Source organism: Scheffersomyces spartinae (assembly GCF_019049425.1).
Source record: "Scheffersomyces spartinae strain ARV_011 chromosome Unknown scaffold_9, whole genome shotgun sequence".
NCBI classification, from domain to species: domain Eukaryota; kingdom Fungi; phylum Ascomycota; class Pichiomycetes; order Serinales; family Debaryomycetaceae; genus Lizanozyma; species Lizanozyma spartinae.
This window is the reverse complement of record NW_025065056.1, coordinates 43,767-62,858: the sequence shown is the minus strand read 5'-3', so window position 1 is coordinate 62,858 and position 19,092 is coordinate 43,767. Positions and strand designations below refer to the sequence as shown.

Below are 19,092 nucleotides of genomic sequence, written 5' to 3'. Positions count from 1 at the left end.
CTACTCTATCGATTCCGTATACGGTCTCAGGTTTCTGAAACCGTTTAACGTAAGTTGAAAACGTCAAATCTTGACGCGTATTGTCAGAGGCTACTCCGTTTAAATTAATACAGCCCTTAATTTTGACGTGACTTGACAGATGATGACTCAACTTGACTTGTCTTGAGTTTCTTGCCTGCTAAGCTTATCTTTTCTTGTCTTGTTTTTCTTATCTGCTCATTGTGTATTCACTGCGCGCACATTTAGACTGAGCAATATTAAGACTAATGGGCTTAATCTAGTGCGGGAAATTCTCTTCCTCGTCGTACTCAAAGTCTTCTGGCTCCTCGCTTTCTGCCATAAGACTGGCCATATTATCCTTAGTAGGCGCTATCACATGTTTGCACCGCCTAGAACTATCAGTTGTAAGTACATGGTTCTCCAACCAATCACTAGCAATAAACATCTCTCCACATGCAAGACATGACCCTGTTAACGGTAGTTTATCTGTTAATAACTTGGTTATCTTCCCCCAATGGTTCTCAAATACAAAATGTATGTGTAGCAAATGTTTCTTATAATCATATGGTCGATTGAAATTCTGTGTCTTGTGCAGACACATCGACTTGGGATAAACACATTGAAACCTTCCAACTCTATCATGAATCCGCATGTGTCTCGTGAAATCACGTTTGATGAACTTCTTACAAACTGTACACATTGACCCTTTGGATGATCTTTTCTTACCTCCTGCTGCTACCGTGCCAGCTTCTATCTTCTGCCCTGCAGAATCACTTGCATCAGTGCTCCGAACACTTTGTAAATCACTGTCCGTTAAATTTTCATTTGACATGAAAACTCTCTGGTCTCCTACCTTACCACTGCTACTATCATCTACTATAGGCTTCTTCGAAAGATTAATATCAGAATCTTGGTGTATCCTTTCATTATGTTTCTCTGCTAACATGACAGAAGATTGAACTCTTCGATGTCGAGATGACTGAGGAAGTTCGGGTTTTATTGTACTCATTCTTGGAAGCTGGGGTTCGCTACTTATCGCAGCCTTATAACCTTCAGGGGAATCTGTATATTTCCTCTTCAATGGGACTTGGTCATTATTAAGACCTGATCTATATTGTGCTTGGTTTGCCTGTTGAATTAACAGATTGTATGATGTTTGTTTGGTCAGAACCTTTCTATTTTTCTCTCGAAGAACTGCTCCTGTTACTTCTTGTTCCTGTAGATCTAGCAGACTGCTTTGAAGTGGCACATTAAAATACGACGTCATCTCTCCTGGTTGTTGTTGTGTGCCATAAAATGACGGAGACTGTAAATTGGGAAAATATCCATTGTCGTTCTCCACCAGAGGAGGAACCATAAATGGTGTAACGTTTCCGTTTAATGCGTAAAAGTCATTGCCAAAGTCAAGACCCAGATTAACACCACCAGGAATTCCATCTGCAGTTTGAGGCATTGATAGAGAGTTCATCATTGGTTGAGAAAGCAAATCATCAAAGGAAAGATGCATATGAGTAGGCTTTTTTCTTCTACGGTTATGTTTGTTGGGAGGAGGTACATTCAGCGTCAGACCAGAAAAATCACGAACAAAAAGCAACTTCTGAAGTTTTGAAGGTGGCGGTGGCATTTCAGACTCTGGATGATCGGAAAATACCTCTCCTACCCCTAATCCAAAAAGATCATCGTATCTTGGGACACCTTGAGTACTCTGTATGTGATCTGGGTCAGAAGCATACAGTTCATTGAAGCTGGAGTTCCCTTGCTTGACCTGATTATAGTCACCGGAATCTTCTTGTTTAATGCGATTTTGACCGGCAATAGGTATCTGTTGTTGTTGCTCTTGTTGTTGTGAATGCTGTAGTGATACTGGTATAGTTTGCAGTTGAGAAGGAAGTGGTGGTGGTTGTGGTTGATGCAGGTGTTGCAGATCCTGATGCGGCATACGTTGTTGAACATTCGAATGAACAGCAGCAGGCAGTTTCTGGGCCGCAGCAACCAGTTTGGCAAAACGATTAGCGTTGATACTCTTATAATTTTCATCATATTGTAAAGGGAACTGATGGGGATTTCTCTCGAAATCAATTCCAAGATATGGAGTTGGATAGTGTTTCTGTTGTTGTTGTAACTTTGTATCTTGTTCTTCGTACTCATCGTACTGGGAATTCGAAAACTGGTAATGTACATCGTAGATAGCATCACGATTATTGTGGTGTTGATCAGGAACAGCACCTGGAATTCTGATTCCAATTTGACTATTATTAGTAATGGTATTTTGGTCCGGGGTCTGAAAATGATTCACATAATTGGTGTTCTCTCCATCAACAGTATTTGTTCCAGCACTGTAACGATGATCAACGTCGTGGGCACCTTGATGATGCGCTGTCATGTCATCATAGTACGGGACTTGACCGACGGTAGGATCTCTTTGCCACATGCTGTATTCTTGAGTATCGTTGGAAGATTCTATACCCGAGTCAAATTGTCTTCTAATTATAGGTGTCCGTTGAGGACCCTGGGCATTTGCTGAACCTGTGGGTGCTCCAAAGTATTCTCGTGAGGACTTTTCTGTCATCGCAGACCCATCACTTTTAGACCTCTTTATTTACTTTGTTGATTTCGACCTTCACTCTTCTGCTTATTTTAATAGGGTGACTGGCACTTTTGATGAACGCACAGTTTCTAACAGATAAAATCAGCCACCTTTGACGTCAAAACCTATATGGTAGCGTCGATCTCAGATACAAAAAAAAGTCTCAGGCCTAAAAAATTAATATGATTCACCAAACAAAATACCCTTTGGACATTTCACAATCAAATTGGGGACTATAAAGAATTAGATTTACATCTTTCGTAGTTGGTATTCAGGTTTGACCTTAGATGTGACTTTGGTACTACTACTACTATTACCACTATTGCTATGACTACTAGCCGCTATCATCTAGTATCTCATGGTGACCTAAACTCCGTTTTAGTACGCCATAAATACTTTTGTTTTAGTGTGTATGGTTAATGTTAATTTAGAGGGTCCACATCTTACATATATCACAAGGTGTAAGCACGATATTACAAAGCTAATGTTCTTAGCATTCTCTTGTAATGAGTTTTTGGACTATACCAATTCAAAAGTAGGAAGGGACAATCAAACTTTTCAAGATGTTGCACATCTTAATCACTTTATTGTATAATCCTATATGTTTAACCAACAGTGTTTTAAGTGTCAATAAAACCTGTGCCGGACAATATTTCATGCGGTAGCACTAAAGATATTCTGTTCAAGGGGGTAGTTCGCAATTATACTTGCATCTAGTATGAGAACAAAGGTCATCAAAAACTACCCATTTTACTCTGATCGATTGACATTCTGGTATTCTCTCGTATGTTTTCAGTTAGGTTTAACAAAATACTGTGTTCTCCGTATACCACCCAACTCAAGTCGATTTTGAATCATTATTTACTGTGATAAATGTAATCACGTAGTTCAAATAACTCCGGTACAGAGGGCTTGAATTGAGGAATAAAGTAGTACCCGTATTTTCACGCACGCTCGTGGAATATGCATGTAGTGTTGCAAATGACTTATGCCTCTGTGAGTAGTTGTTGCTAGGGAGCTATTGCTCGACCAGACTCATGTGCATTGGTTTTTCCTTCTATGCTTGCTTCTACTTGTCGTCCCTGACTACTACAGCCAAGTGCATTCGTGCGTTCACCATACGTCCCATGCATCAAACAATACAAATGTTCTGTGTCTCTGTTCAAAAAAAACTGTTACCTTGTTCGAGGCACATATCTTCTGATTTTAGAAGGCTATTTAATTCACTAAAAGATACGTTCTATCCCAATCCGGAACTTGAATCGTCGATGTGCAAGAATACATTGTTAGCATATCTTGTTTCGGATGGTTATGTTGATTTAAAAATTGTGTATCGTTTTGCTTCTAGACGAGAACGCATGTTCGGCAAAACTGCCCCTTGTGTTACATTCACACAAAACACGAACTTTCGACCTTCAGGAACAAAAATCTAAATCCCCTTTTCTTACTGTAAAGGAAGGAAACCTACATTATAATAGAGCTCAGATTGATAGGTGTATTCAGGGTTAGCTGCAGCAGCGGCTACAATAAACAATATGTCTTGCAATTATTTTTACTTTCGCATGTAATATACCAAACTACCTTCCCAATCTGGTCTTCTCTTCCTGTAGCCTTCTGGTGTTGTACGCAACCCACAACGTGAAATTCATCAAGTTTCCCTTTGATTTCGAGTTCTCTAGACGAAGACTTCTTTTATGTAAGGGGACTTTATGCTTCTATCTCTAACCTCTCTTCTGAAGTCGTGTTTATTGCTGTACTTCGGTCCATGTATGCATACTCCCATACTGCACTCGATGTAAAGTTGTTATTTGCAGCCTGGTCTAGTACTATATTGCATTTAATAATTTTTTTTCGTTGCTCGACTTTCCAAATCTTGCACCGTATCTGGGCGTGGACTGGTTTGCAAGGATCGTATGCAATGCTGTAGTTAAGATTCTTACCCGATAGAGTACTATTCTATGTGTACCACCTTGTAAGACCCAATTCGTCGCCAAAATCGTGTTCTGAAGCAGGGTTTACAATAGCAAATGGTTCGGAACTTCAAGATTCACCGAAAGCACTTTTGACGACTATTTTTAAAGAAAAATGCACCTTGAACTGTTATATTCTTTGAAGCCGTAAGGTACTTCGCTAACCTTTCCTGAAGCCTCACAAAGGTTGGGGGAATCTCTTCAAACATTTATTCCAAAAAAAAAAACAAAGAACTCTCATGATCTTGTGAAAATTTTGTTTGAAAATGCATATCTAAAGTTGTTTTAGATTTAGGATATGCCTTAGATTAGATCTGTTTTAACAAAATGTAACGCTACATCTTATAAGAGATTTAACTTCCTGCCAATACTCGCCTGCTACATATTTAATTCGTGGTAACATTTGATAGCTTGGAATTAACTACATTTACATAGAGTAATACCACCTACAGCTAAAAGAATGGGACGCATACTTGAAGAAAGGAACGCCTGTGATCACAAGTAAAATTCAGGAAATGAAAAAGGTTCGGACTAGAGGAATAAAAAAGACACATGTAGGTCAAAACATATTTCTAGGCTAAGTGTTTAACCGCAGAGGTGACTGGTAACCGGACATTAATTCCTATTCTGGATTGGCACAGTTATGCACGTCACGAAACCAGCCGATTTTGCGAGGAGCAAAGTCAACCCACATCTACTCTTCTAGTTCTGGAAAAAGGTTGGTCGGCTAATATATAGCTCGAAAAGTGGTGATTCAGCTAACTTCCAGCGTAACCATAAAGTAAGTGCAATTCACAAAAAAAGTGCGGGTATAATGTCCCTGGACCCTTAGGAAAAACCTACGCAATAATATATAAGCGAAAGACTAAAGAGGTTTTCCATAAACTTGTTCCTGTATGCTTAAAAAAGTTCATTTGGAGTGCGTTTTCTTCTATATTGACATCGGTTGCCATCTTCAAGAAATTGTGCACCCAAATAGCAAATCTACACTCAGAGCATGGAAAGTCAAAATACATTGTCATAATAAAACACCAATAAATATGTTGTAGTTATGTAGTGGAAGATATATATAATGATTCTAAAGTGTTCCTACAAACTTTTCAAAGGTTTGCAGAAACAATGGGAAATTAACACATACAAGAAGTGAAGAAGTAAATACCAAATTAACCAATGATAATCATCATCTCGAAGTAAAATAGTGCATACTTGTGCAGATAAATCCTTTCGGGTATGACATGAAGGAGCGTTTCAGAGTGACTTACTCAACATAAGAGCATCTTTGCTCCTTGTCGTTTGTCAAGATATGATAATCTAACCAATCCTTCGCTAAAAACCTCGTACCGCACAAACATGTACCCCAGTGATCTAGTTTTTCGTTCAAGTTATTCTTTCTCTTGATTTGTATATCATCGAACTTGAAATGCCTGTTCAATAAATGCTTCTTGAAATCGTAAGGTCTGTTGAACTTACCAGAACGGTGACGACACTGGTTTGGAAACTTGCAAGTGAATCTAGAGATGGCTTGGTGTGTTCTCATATGTCTAGACATATCCCTGTTGATTCTCTTTCCACAAACACGGCATATTCTGTGGTCAACAAACGTAGACTCAACAATTGGTAAAGCAATATGCATGTTTGAGTTCACAAATGTAGTGATGTCTGGGTAGTTCATCATATCATTCAGGTTTTGAGTTGAATCGGCTTGGCCGCTAACAGGATAACTAGGACTCTCGTTACTAGTTGAGAATGAGTCAGTATCAGCAGTTGATGGAGCACTAGAAGAAGAGTATGTGAATTGGCTTTCCACCTCTTGTGCTTCAGGCATACAATTTATGATTTGTTGAAACTCATGCAGATTGTTGGATGGCAATCCTTGAAATTGATAGAAGTTACTTTGAGAGCCATGCTTGAGGGCCTGTGGATGCGAGGAATTGAAAGGAGAATTCAATGGAGAAGAGTTCGAAAACTCAGAGTTGGCACTTGAAGTGCAGTTTGAAGTGCAGTTTGAAACCAATTCATGAGAATGGCTGCCAGAAGGACAAGACGACTGGTCATTGTCAACGTTGGAAAACATATAGTTGTAAGAGTCGTAGTAGTCATTGTTGGCAAATGAGTTTCCTTCAAGTTCAGATAAATCCAGATAGTTTTGCGAGAATGGTGCAAAAGAATTCGCAGTGGTACTTCCAGTATTGTAGGAAAGAGATGATTGAAACACATCATTGACATTCAAAGCAGTACCAGAAGTGGCAGCAGTCGAATTTTGATACTTGGTTGCAAACTCCATTTTATTTTCAGATTCGGAAGTAATAGTAGGTAAACTTTCTTGATAGTTAAGTAACTCCATCAGTTATTTAAAAATGCGACAAAAAAGTATGAGTCTGAGCTAACACTAGAACAAGCAGAAAGCGCAACACGAGAAATTCAAAGCAGCAAAGAATCAGCAAAATTGTTTCCTTGTAATGATTATTGTTTTATATTAGGGTCCAGTTGGTAACCTTGTAGTTACTTGGATCCGGTTGCCTTTTTTACTAATAAGTATAAGTAGCAAAGAGTCATTCTAAGGAAATCTGGCAAAGTATTTATATATCTTGACGAGTTGGTAACTTACGCCTTTTCACTTAACAGCGGGAATTTTAATTGAGGTACATCTATAACGGAGGTATCTAAAGTAGAAGGTGAATCGCTATGAAAGAAAGATTGATTAAGCCGACAGGTAAAAAAATAAAAAAGCAACTCAAAAAAATCCTTACATTGCAGGTACACATCAATCAATGCAATGCCCATCCCTACAGCTTGACCTGCAGGTTTACAAACCAAAAGACAACAAAGACAATCAAAAACAATCAGGACAACCAACGCTTACAATAAATTACGCATGCAGAAACCATGATATGCACAAGAAGGATTGAGAAAGTCATAATTATTTTTTATGCAACATCATATGCAAGTTGCAAAACTTTGTGTACGCAGTTGTACATGCATATGCAGAGGAAATGGAAACAGAGAAATTATGGTTCGGCAGGTGCAAGGATGTCCAAAAATAAACTAGTTGCAACCAGTTTGGAAGATGTAGGCGCTTTCAACAAGCCGAGGACACTTTTAAGTAAGGGCACGAATTTTGCTATTTTTGTTGGCTTAGCGTTAAATGCCATAACAAGAATAAAAATCCAGGGTGCCGAAAAATTACACAAAATGGTTTCGGCAAAGGTAGAGTGGAAGTAACAAACCACTTCGAATTATTTTATGATCAGTATTCCACAGGTCACTACCATGTTCTACAATTGAAAGGAATAAACTTTAAAACTATCTACGGAAGATGTCGATGAAAATAGCTGGGTGTATCAAATGCCAACTTTGCTCATTTCACCCGATGATAGACGACTTCGCGTAGTCTGCTTATGATTTGCTTGTATCGCATGGGTGTAGCACAACTTTTATTAATGGGGAACACGAATTAAGTTGACAATCGTTCTACACTGTATATGCAAAAATATATAGAAGATGATTTACCCTTTTGTCTCCACTTTTAGATAAAGCAAGAGTGACTCTATTGGACCACTTTTAATCTTCGATTCTTTTCTCAAAATGAAGCACCCCTTCTTAACTTCTGCTGCTCTCCTATGTTTACTTTTAGTTCATCTCTGTTCTGTTAGTAGAGGCTGCAGGAAAAAAAGTCTTAAAGTTAGTCTACTGTATCCTTTCAACGTTTTGCATTCTAATCCATCTTCTCTTTCCTTTACTAGTCTTGAAAGATCGTAGTCCTATAGGTGCAAGACACTGATACTGACTCTACTTGTTGTGGCCTGTTTATTGAAAGTTGTGTAGAAGTCATTCACATGGTACCAAGAAATTGGGATGTATCCAACAAGATTGCATGGGGGCTGATTATTCGATTCGTGGCCACCCAATGAAACCAGATATCTCACCCGTATACTATAAGTCTAGTCCCCCCTCCCCCACTCTTGTGAACTGCTAACCGACATTCCCCAATACAGATCTTGCGTTTGATGATCCACAAAGATACTTCTATCAGCTCTAGATTAGGCTATAGCTCCGATCTCAAGCTTATATGCACGTTGAGCCGATGCTAGCGGATACTCCTAGTAGTGCTTTTGTGCAGATGAATCTGTTCTCCTCTTTACTTTCACAGCATTTGAACACTGAACGCCTGTGATAATGTGAAAGACTTTAACATTTGCAAAACGAGGAAAGAGCCTGATGAGGAGTGTTTGCCAAGTTACTTTTTTACTAACCACGCCAGATGTAACCAGAGAGGTACTTCATAATTTGTGACTGGAAGTGTGTCAATCGGTGGATCCAATCATTTTGTACCCCAATTGCGTGTCATTACCGGACCTTTTGTGGCTTGCAAACTGTTGGCACTTCCATGGAACCCTTGCCTAATCGTAGTCAAGTATCGTACTACTTGGGCTAAAACTTTTCAAAACATTGTAAGCATAATAGCTGGTAAAAAAAAATCAGCCACAGTTACCCATGACTGTTCTACAATACGTAAGCAATCGTACGTTTGAAAAATAATTCAAATTGTGTGAATTGCAAATTTAAGAGCCTTGCGCCCAGTCAGGTTCGGAAATGGTACAAAATAAATTTCAAATATGTGACAACAATTAAGGAACCTGGCATACTAAACAAAATACATAATAGTGAATCACAGGAAAATCACTTGTACTGGTGATAATTGCCCTACATTTGGATAATACAATCTTATTTCAAGGCAGCTCTAAAATAAAGCTTCATTGATCCTTCGTTTTGTATTCTTCATGCTTTACTAAAAACGCAATGCGGCGATAGTGGCAAATTTCATGTAACCAAACTATAATCAAAGGGCTTTGTTCATATGGGTAAATGATTCCCCGGCAGCAACCGGCTAACATACAATAGATTTCTCAATCATTTTGAAGGTTTTGTCACGCTTTGTTATCATTGCCATTATTGCAAGAAAAGGTCTTAACTGTATGTTGCCTATCCCAGTTAATCCTGTTAAGCTATTAGAAATGGGGTTAAATTGCTATCACGTTTGACAGCAGATGGCCGAGGTGTGGAGCTTAACACCGAATAAAGCTGGAATATTCGTCGGCCTTACATCCGGATGAAACTGTGGAAAATAAACAAAGGAAGGAGAAATAGTAGGACTTCTCTGCTTGTAATTCGGGTAGTGTTAGCACAATACCAGGAACGAAGGTTCTGTGAAACTGTGGTACTACATAAGAAGTGTTCCAGAAAAAAACTACATTTATTATATGCCTGAACGATTTATAAACTAAGAGCCACAAGGACTGCATTTAAAGCAACTTCTCTCCAAATCTATTGTAAACAACGTATCTCGGCTAAACACACCTAAACCCTTCCCTTCATGCATCATGAATTTGACTAATTACAAATGGTTGATTTTAACGACGTGACGATCAATCTTAGATTTCCTTGCGATAATCGTAGCGATACTGGTTTCAATACTGAATCTCAATGTTTATCGGATATTATGCATGATGACCATCATTCAGGGCATTAGCTAGTGTTCGCTGTTGTTAAAAGTTAATCAAATAAGTTGGGTACAATACTTTTAAACTACAGTACTTGCTTTTGATAACGCTGAGGTCATCAACCAGGAGCGCTAGCTTGGAAATGGTACTTCTTAATTGGGATTCTAATGGTTTTAAAGAGACGTAGTGTTCCACAACTCAAGAGGCACTGAAAATGTTTAAGTTACTCGAGAGCTGCAAAATTTCAATCTAGTGTTTGACCACTGATGTAACTACTGTATGTTGCTCAGTAAGAACCCCTGATAGCATAGAAGGAAGTACTAAAACCTAATTGCGCCATGCAGTTCGCAGATAGTATATAGTGTAATCCCAAATGAACAAACCTTTACAATCCGCCCGCTCTACTTCATCAAGCAGAGAACTAGCACATGCATATATTTGATAGAGATTATTAAAATGAGATAGCAATCGTGGCGTCACAAGAGGTACGCCATAAGTTAATTTAGAAGCTAGGAAATGTTGAAGTCTAGAAGTTCCGACAGCTCAGTATAGAGTACTTTGCTAACAGAACCTTTCCCAAAGTAGTATAGCACGCCTCATAAGAGGTCATGCCGATAAGTGCTAGTTCCTTAATATAGCCCTTCGGTCCTGTCTTGTATCTAGGAACTAGTAAATTATAACTCTATTGTATGTAACTGGTGATGCAGTTCAGTGTATCTACTCATCTATGTTCCTTTGTCTTCATGCAATGTATCAGGATAGTCTTTTAACTCAAGAGCTTTACTACTGTTTCTGAACACTTTGAAAAGACGAAGCAGTTAATTTTTTTACCTCCGATTCATCTTACACGAAAAACTCGTAAATTAATGCTGGGTGCAAAGTTTCTCGTAAGAATTACCCTCATATCTCTACTCTATACCAAATACTTTCACTGTGGCAGCATGGATCAATTAACCATTTGACATCTACTAAATCAGATCTCATGGCCCTGTAAGGCTAAACAGGCGAGTAGCTCCCCAGATTATTAGGCAATAGTTGCACTTCTCCATTTCAGTAAACTGACCCAGCCACTTCACAAAATGCATTACGGATTAAAGCGACGTTAGCTGCTAAAACATGAGTATGAAATAGTACAACCCTGTTGAAGCGGTTGTATCCACCTTTATTGACGACAGTAGTGTATACATGAAATCACCCTTTAAAAAACTTCAAAAAGGGCAACCTGAAAAGGCATCCTTGTATTACACAAAGCAGGTTCTTTTTTCTTGTCGATTTAGAAATGGAAGCAAATTGGTTACTACTTCTCCTTACAACATAAAACACAACATCCATATCCGGCATAAAAGAAAAGTCCGTTATAATATAAGTACAAATGTTGATTCTACCGTTGTTTGTCTGGTGTTTCAAACATTAGTGTTCTTTCCTTTCTCTAAAAAACTATTATAATCTTTGTTCTATATGCAATGTTGGATGCAGTTCAAGAGGAGCACAGATGTTCTAGTGCATAACATCCCGCAGATATTATTATGCACTAGAAATTTTTGATGCAGGTATTTTTGTTTATTACAATGCGATCTTTGCTGCAAGTATCGGTTTTTGTACAATAATGAAATCCTTAAAGCCAACTCCGATAGCCGAAATGAGTAAAGTCCCCCAAAATCGGTTACAAGAAAAGTGACGATTATTAAACACTTTGATCCCTATTGCCGATTCTGCTACTTTTGTTGACACAATAGAATTGACTAATTAGCAAGCATTTAGAAGCAATTTGGCTCCTTCAAACCGTCTTCAAGCATGTTAAGCGACGAATACATATTAGACTGACAATTACACATATACCTACTTTTACCCTTGGTATTGTAGACCTTGTGAAAGGTTAAGTCAAACGGTCTTTCCTCTGTAATTGACATTTGCATATATAAAAGTCAGGTTATACCCCTTACGCGCTTCAAGCTGCCACTAACTAAGAGATCAAAAAACTAAATGCTAGATCTAGATCGCTGAGTACTGACATGTACTGCAAAATGGCTTGTAACAAGGACCCTACCATTCACTAGTTAGCGCCTCTGAAGGTCTTCATGGGGGGTCTCGGCTATTCTATCCTCCTAATCACACTTATTTAATTTCATGTGGAATCAATGGTTTCTATTTCAGTTTAATTATTCGCCATTAGTTTCAGTTTTTTTGTGACCTTGCATTTGCATTAATTTGTTATTACCCCTAGTGCAGCAATGTCTATTTCATGATGACAAACTGCTATAATTCAATGCTAATGTTGATGTCACCGTCACTAGCGACCTTAAGTTCATGTGGTGATGTTTCTTTAATATGGAAGAATTCATTGTGTTGGGCCAAGATGTCAGTACAACATATTCGTTGATATCAGTCTTGTCGTTGTAAATTCTGTCATGTCCTAAAAGCGGATATGGTTTTGCGCACGTGTGTTAATTTTCGAAGGTAAGTTTCGGCGTCAATGTATCATCGTAAAGTCAACCTTTTAAAATATAAAGTTTTAATCGCACAAAGGCGGGTAGTTTGTTCTGACGCCGGATAAATAATTAACCCGCAGGGTGCGGCATCAGTTTTCGCTTTGTTTTGTAATCGAGAAACGCCTGCAGCCATACTTCTCGCATCTATCTTTACACCAATCGTTACCTACTACCCCACGTGAAATTTTAAAGCAGGAGTTGCAATGTAATAGCATGTACATTAATCTGAGATCTTGTATTTTGATCGGTACTTCATCAGATACTTGCGTCTGCTAGTTAACATTTGCACTTGGTGATATCTTAGGTGCAGCGACGTCAACATATGAATTCCGTTGGTTTACATTTACAACAATGCATGCTTTTTAAGTCTTATCAAATTTCAAACCTTGGCTATTACTATCTCGTGATGACGTTGTTGTAAGAGTATTTTTTAGTTATGAATGATTGCCAACTCCCCTCCCTTGAAACACTAGTCGCCGTGCGTACCGGTTGAATATTTCTCCGAGAACAATAAATGAAACTCGATTGACCTTAGAAACACTACCCTTTGTGTGTAGAATAATTCGAAGAATCTTCTTGTTACCAAGGTTGAAAGCCAGCTTGTATTGTATAAAGGACTAACATAGAATTCACACTCTACCTAGCAAGTGAGGAATGGAGTCTTGCACCACATCCAGTATCAAAGTCCGTTGCCAACTTTATTGGAAAAATAAAATCTCATTAACCCCAAACTTTACACGAGAGATTATTAGGCTCTGAAAGACATTTAACCTTATAAAGTATATTTTGGTGTTGGTCATTGAGTGGCCTAACTTCAAGAAGGTAAAGACTCAATTCGGGGATAACTACGAAAGCCTTTAGGGATAGTAGTCTACACCTGTGTGAGCTTCTTTCACAAGAATCCCCACAATATCATTGTACACCACTTTCTGCGTTTACAACTGTTGACCTTACATGAAGAAGTCCGATTCTACTTCACATGAATCTTTAGGACAATAGTGTCTACCGGTAGAAAGCATGCGACTGAAAGGTAAACACTGGCTATGATAATACAGAGTGAGCCTCTTCAGGCTTTGATATTTTCAACCTTTGTTCCCTGACTCGGGGATCATCTACTACACGTAGTTTTTCAAAGAAAATATGGTACCACTTTGAAAGCTTATCTTTGTCTCAACTCCGTTCACAAAACGAGCTTCACTGAGCTTAAATTGTAGATCACTTTTAGGCTTGATTACTAACAAAAAAAATACCTCGCACGACTTCAAAGTTGATGAAGTTCATGCATATTTCCAACGAGGGGTTCCCAGAAGCAGTTCTAGGCATACATATCTGCATAGCCTTTCGTTATAAAACCAAAAAAAATGCAGCGGTCAATTCAAGATTCGACAATCGGAGACAAGCACCAGGTTATTCATGAGTAGTGAAAGCAAATTCAAACTTCGACAAAGGTTTTCATAATGAAATGCTTAGTAAATCGAGTGCAAAAGAGAGCAGTAAGAAATTTATTATTCTCACACTACTCACGGCTTGATTACTATTTATCATCTTAAAGTGTACCTTTAGTGGTCTTGAATCTAATAAGATTCCATGCAAAGAACCCAGACTGATCTGTAAAACAATGTTTACCATACGAATAACCTCAAACCTCGGTGTAAAATAAAGTTTCGCCGAAGGACGGCTTCTGTAATGCGAATGTTGGTCATCCAAACAGTCTTTCGTAAATAGCATTTAAAGTAGCTGCAAAAGATACAAAAGTAGATTCTTAATACGCATGCAACTTTAAAGTATGTTTTAAAGTTAGAATTTAATTTTAGAAGCATTCTACTTTAGTAAGCACGTAAGGGGAGGAGTTTGATATGCAAATTGCTCTTAGGACGAACGATCCGGAGTTGACCAAAAAGAGTTATATTCAATTTACACGGCATATAAAATAAGGGTTTGCATTTGGAGAAAGAGGCCCCGTAAAGCGCCAGTTGTCGTTGTGTTTAGACGAAAAGTCAAACTTGATTTACTAATAAAACTAGCTCAACTAATGCCGCATTTTGGTCAAACTCGCTTACTTTTATAGAGTAACATCCAAAAACTTGTCCAGTGTCCATGTGATTGCGCCTATACTGAAATAGGTTTTCATTATTTGTAAAAAAAACTTACCAACTTTAACGTATCTCCAGTTTGATCTTAATAAATGTGATATCGATATTACTGGATAGATTTCAGTTAGGTGTTGAGGTTCTAGCCTCTTGCAATTTTGAATGCCACAGTTTAAAATTTTTGTTAGGGTTATAGTCCATAACACGAAGTATGTCAGTTACCCCCACGCTGAAACAAAATTACCCCTTCTCTTCAAAGGAAATTTGAAAACAAAGCTTAAATAGTCGTTTTGCTTGGTCTTTTTTTAATTATTTCTAGGCTACATTATTCCTTTCAGTAATGCTTCGTACTACATGAGTATGACCAAGAAAGCATAAGTTCACCAGGCAACCATAAACGTACGGCACTACATAAGAATGTTAGACAAATAGAAAAAGAGCTATCAAAGCCTCTTTCTAAAAATACTACTGCTTCTCTGATTGCCAATACTATAGTGCTCGGATACGAAAACTTAATGTGCTTGTGAAACAATCTCTTATTCATGTTAGAGACTCCGACTGAGAGAGAAGAATGAAAGTGTTGACTCTGTTTTATCCTGCCATTACATTATTGGCCGTGCAAGTCTTCTGAACACGCTGTACAAAGATAATCTATTCATGTCACACGCAAAATACGAATGGTTGCAAAGATTGTGGTACTTGATGCAAATCTATGTAAAGCGGTAATCGGGAGAAAAAAAGCTTGAGGATATACCATAAACAAAAGGTTACCCGCACATCTCACAACAGTTACCCGGACGCTCAAATTTTGTAAAAATTACCCGGACACAATTTCTTTTTTGTGTAAGCAATAGTATTGTGATGAAAAATTTTTCACTCACACTATGCGATGGTTGTAGTAGAAGAAAGTATAACTAATTGAAGTTTTTTTTCATTATAGTTTTGTTTTTTTTCTTTGCTACATAAGTACACACGAACAAAATGGGTGCCTACAAGTATTTGGAAGAGTTGCAAAGAAAGAAGCAATCTGATGTCTTAAGATTCTTACACAGAGTCAGATGTTGGGAATACAGACAAAAGAACGTTATCCACAGAGCTTCTAGACCATCTAGACCAGACAAGGCTAGAAGATTAGGTTACAAGGCCAAGCAAGGTTTCGTTATCTTCAGAGTTAGAGTCAGAAGAGGTGGTAGAAAGAGACCAGTGCCAAAGGGTGCTACTTACGGTAAGCCAACCAACCAAGGTGTTTCTCAATTGAAGTACCAAAGATCTTTGAGATCTACTGCTGAAGAAAGAGTTGGTAGAAGAGCCTCTAACTTGAGAGTCTTGAATTCCTACTGGGTTAACCAAGACGCTACCTACAAGTACTACGAAGTTATCTTGGTTGATCCTTCCCACAAGGCTATCAGAAGAGATGCCAGATACAACTGGATTGCTAACCCTGTTCACAAGCACAGAGAATCCAGAGGTCTTACTGCTGCTGGTAAGAAGTCCAGAGGTATCAACAAGGGTCACAGATACACCAACACCAAGGCTGGTCGTCGTCACACTTGGAAGAAGAACAACACTTTGTCCTTGTGGAGATACAGATCTTAAGCAGCTTAGTGGTTTATTGGATAAGTTTGGTGTTTGCGCTGATTTCTTCCTTTCTTCCATATTGATTGCTTATAGGTGGTTAATTGCATTCGTTTATGTTCCCATACAAGAAGTGAAGGCGTTTCCTTATAGTTATGTTGATATTATTGTATAGTGTAATTGTAAGTGATGTGATTGATTAACTTTATCTGAACGTGCTATGCTAACTACTAAGTCTTCAATGAATTTTAATTGATGCGATTAGAGTTACAGAGTCAATAAATTGTAGAGGCAGGTGATACCCATCTCGCATTAGGTTGCCCCAAGCCGTACACACTTGAGATCAACTTCCTGATGTAAGTACAGTTACATAAGATAAGATAAGATAAGAGAGCAATAAGATGATATCGAAATGCTTTAGTATAAATGTATGGCAGCTTCTTATAATAAGTGCAATCGATAATTGGGAGCATTGTATCCAGTAGTATATATTTATGCTACTAGATTGACTCTGACACTTACCTCGTAATTACGCTGAGAGTGTAAACAAGTAAAGACATACTCTTTCCGCCTACTTGCTAGAATACTTTAAAAACTTATCTTCCAAATAGCAACTGGCTTCATACATATTGTCATGCTTAACGATTTACATGTAGTAAGTAGCAAAGGGAATCTCCCTTCCACCCGGTATGTGCAACACCCTTACACCAACCCTATAAAAATTTTTCCTCCTCAGTCAGAGTAATTTATTAAAGAAATTAGAGAGAGAAAAAAGTAACCATATATAAAGGCTCAAAGCACAGACCGTCACCTGCTTAAAGGAAAAAAAGGAACACTTTGTTGCAGTAGCACATCGCTGGTTAATTGAAACGACTGTCTACTAGAAATGTCTGGAACCGATTACACCAAGACAGCTATCGTCTCTGTCTACGATAAAACCGGGTTATTGGACTTGGCCAAGGGGTTAGTGGCTCAAAAAGTCAGAATCTTGGCTTCTGGTGGAACTGCTAAGATGATTAGAGAAGCTGGCTTCGCCGTTGAAGATGTTTCTACCATCACCCATGCCCCTGAAATGTTGGGTGGTAGAGTGAAGACCTTGCATCCTGCTGTTCATGGGGGGATTTTGGCCAGAAACATGGACTCTGATGAACAAGATTTGGAAGCTCAAGGTATCAAAAAGGTTGATATTGTTGTCTGTAACTTATATCCATTCAAGGAAACCATCTCTAAGGTTGCTGTCACTGTTGATGAAGCGGTTGAAGAAATCGACATTGGTGGTGTTACCTTATTGAGAGCTGCCGCTAAGAACCATGCTAGAGTCACCATTTTATCAGATCCTAACGATTATGCTGGTTTCTTGGAGGAATTGAAGTCCGGTGAAGTCTCTGCTGAATCTAGAAACAAGTATGCATTGAAGGCTTTTGAACACACTGCTGATTACGATGTAGCTATTTCTGACTTTTTCAGAAAGCAATACGCCGAAAACACTTCACAATTGCCTTTAAGATACGGTGCCAACCCTCACCAAAAGCCTGCTCAAGCTTTTGTTTCCCAAGGTGAATTGCCATTCAAGGTTTTAAGTGGTTCTCCTGGTTACATTAACTTGTTGGATGCTTTGAACTCATGGCCTTTAGTCAAGGAATTATCCGCTTCCTTAAACTTGCCTGCTGCAGCTTCTTTCAAGCATGTTTCTCCAGCCGGTGCCGCTGTTGGTTTGCCATTATCTGATGTTGAAAAGAAGATTTACTTTGTTGAAGACATTGAAAACTTGTCTCCATTAGCCAATGCCTACGCTAGAGCTAGAGGTGCTGACAGAATGTCTTCATTTGGTGATTGGATTGCTCTTTCTAACATTGTTGATGTTCCAACTGCTAAGATTATCTCTAAGGAGGTTTCCGATGGTGTCATTGCACCAGGTTACGAAGAAGAAGCCTTAGCTATCTTGAAAAAGAAGAAGGGTGGTAAGTACTGTGTTTTGCAAATCGACCCTAACTACAACCCCGAATTGTTGGAATCCAGACAAGTTTACGGTATTACTTTACAACAAAAGCGTAATGATGCCATCATCAAGTCATCATCTTTCACTGAAATTGTTTCCAAGAACAAGGACTTGCCTGAGCAAGGTCTTATTGACTTGACTGTTGCCACAATTGCATTAAAGTACACTCAATCTAACTCTGTGTGTTACGCCAAGAACGGTATGGTTATTGGTTTGGGTGCTGGTCAACAATCTCGTATCCATTGTACTAGGTTGGCTGGTGACAAGGCTGACAACTGGTGGTTGAGACAACATCCAAGAGTTTTGGGTCTCAAGTGGGCCAAGGGTGTTAAGAGACCAGAGAAGTCCAACAACATTGACTTATTTGTCACCGGCCAAATCCCCACTTCTGAACCAGAAAAGTCTGAATACGAATCTAAGTTTGAAGAACTTCCAGAACCTTTGTCTGCAAAGGAAAAGGCTGATTGGCTTGCCAAGTTGGAAAACGTTGCTTTGTCATCAGATGCCTTCTTCCCCTTCCCTGATAATGTTTATCGTGCTGTCAGATCTGGTGTTAAATACGTTGCTGCACCTTCTGGTTCTGTTATGGACAAGGCTGTTTTCGCTGCTGCTGACTCTCATGATCTCGTCTATGTGGAAAATGCTATTCGTTTATTCCACCATTGATTGGACGTTTTTCTTATAAAGTAAAGTACATGAGTATTATGTTAATCATATTTTTATATAATATACAATTCTAATAAAATGCTAGTAAAGAAAAAAAACTGCAATATAAAATATCTGTCTAAAACTTAAAATATACTGTCTATAGTACTTAAGGCATAAGACATACTGTCTTGAACAGCTATAAGGCGTTCCAACTACACCACACCATATACTAT

General features: G+C 38.5%; 4 protein-coding genes across 4 annotated transcripts; 2 read left to right on the top strand and 2 right to left on the bottom strand.

The window, feature by feature from the left end:
* Positions 1–277: 277 nt before the first annotated feature.
* KQ657_005059 (uncharacterized protein) lies at positions 278–2,580 on the bottom strand (the record flags this gene model as incomplete). The annotated part of the gene is given in 2 exon segments (XM_043195703.1): positions 278–2,562; positions 2,577–2,580. 2 exon segments carry the CDS (start codon positions 2,578–2,580, stop codon positions 278–280), a joined length of 2,289 nt encoding a protein of 762 aa, XP_043049408.1.
* Positions 2,581–5,815: 3,235 nt separating this feature from the next.
* On the bottom strand, positions 5,816–6,901 carry KQ657_005058 (uncharacterized protein; the record flags this gene model as incomplete). The annotated part of the gene is made up of 2 exons (XM_043195702.1): positions 5,816–6,875; positions 6,897–6,901. The coding sequence occupies 2 exons, from the start codon at positions 6,899–6,901 to the stop codon at positions 5,816–5,818; spliced, it is 1,065 nt and encodes a 354-aa protein (XP_043049407.1).
* An 8,717-nt stretch (positions 6,902–15,618) lies between these two features.
* RPL15A (60S ribosomal protein eL15) lies at positions 15,619–16,233 on the top strand (the record flags this gene model as incomplete). Its single annotated transcript, XM_043195701.1, has 1 exon — positions 15,619–16,233. The coding sequence occupies one exon, from the start codon at positions 15,619–15,621 to the stop codon at positions 16,231–16,233; it is 615 nt and encodes a 204-aa protein (XP_043049406.1).
* An 865-nt stretch (positions 16,234–17,098) lies between these two features.
* On the top strand, positions 17,099–18,877 carry ADE17 (bifunctional phosphoribosylaminoimidazolecarboxamide formyltransferase/IMP cyclohydrolase; the record flags this gene model as incomplete). Its single annotated transcript, XM_043195700.1, has 1 exon — positions 17,099–18,877. The coding sequence occupies one exon, from the start codon at positions 17,099–17,101 to the stop codon at positions 18,875–18,877; it is 1,779 nt and encodes a 592-aa protein (XP_043049405.1).
* Between the last annotated feature and the right edge of the window lie 215 nt (positions 18,878–19,092).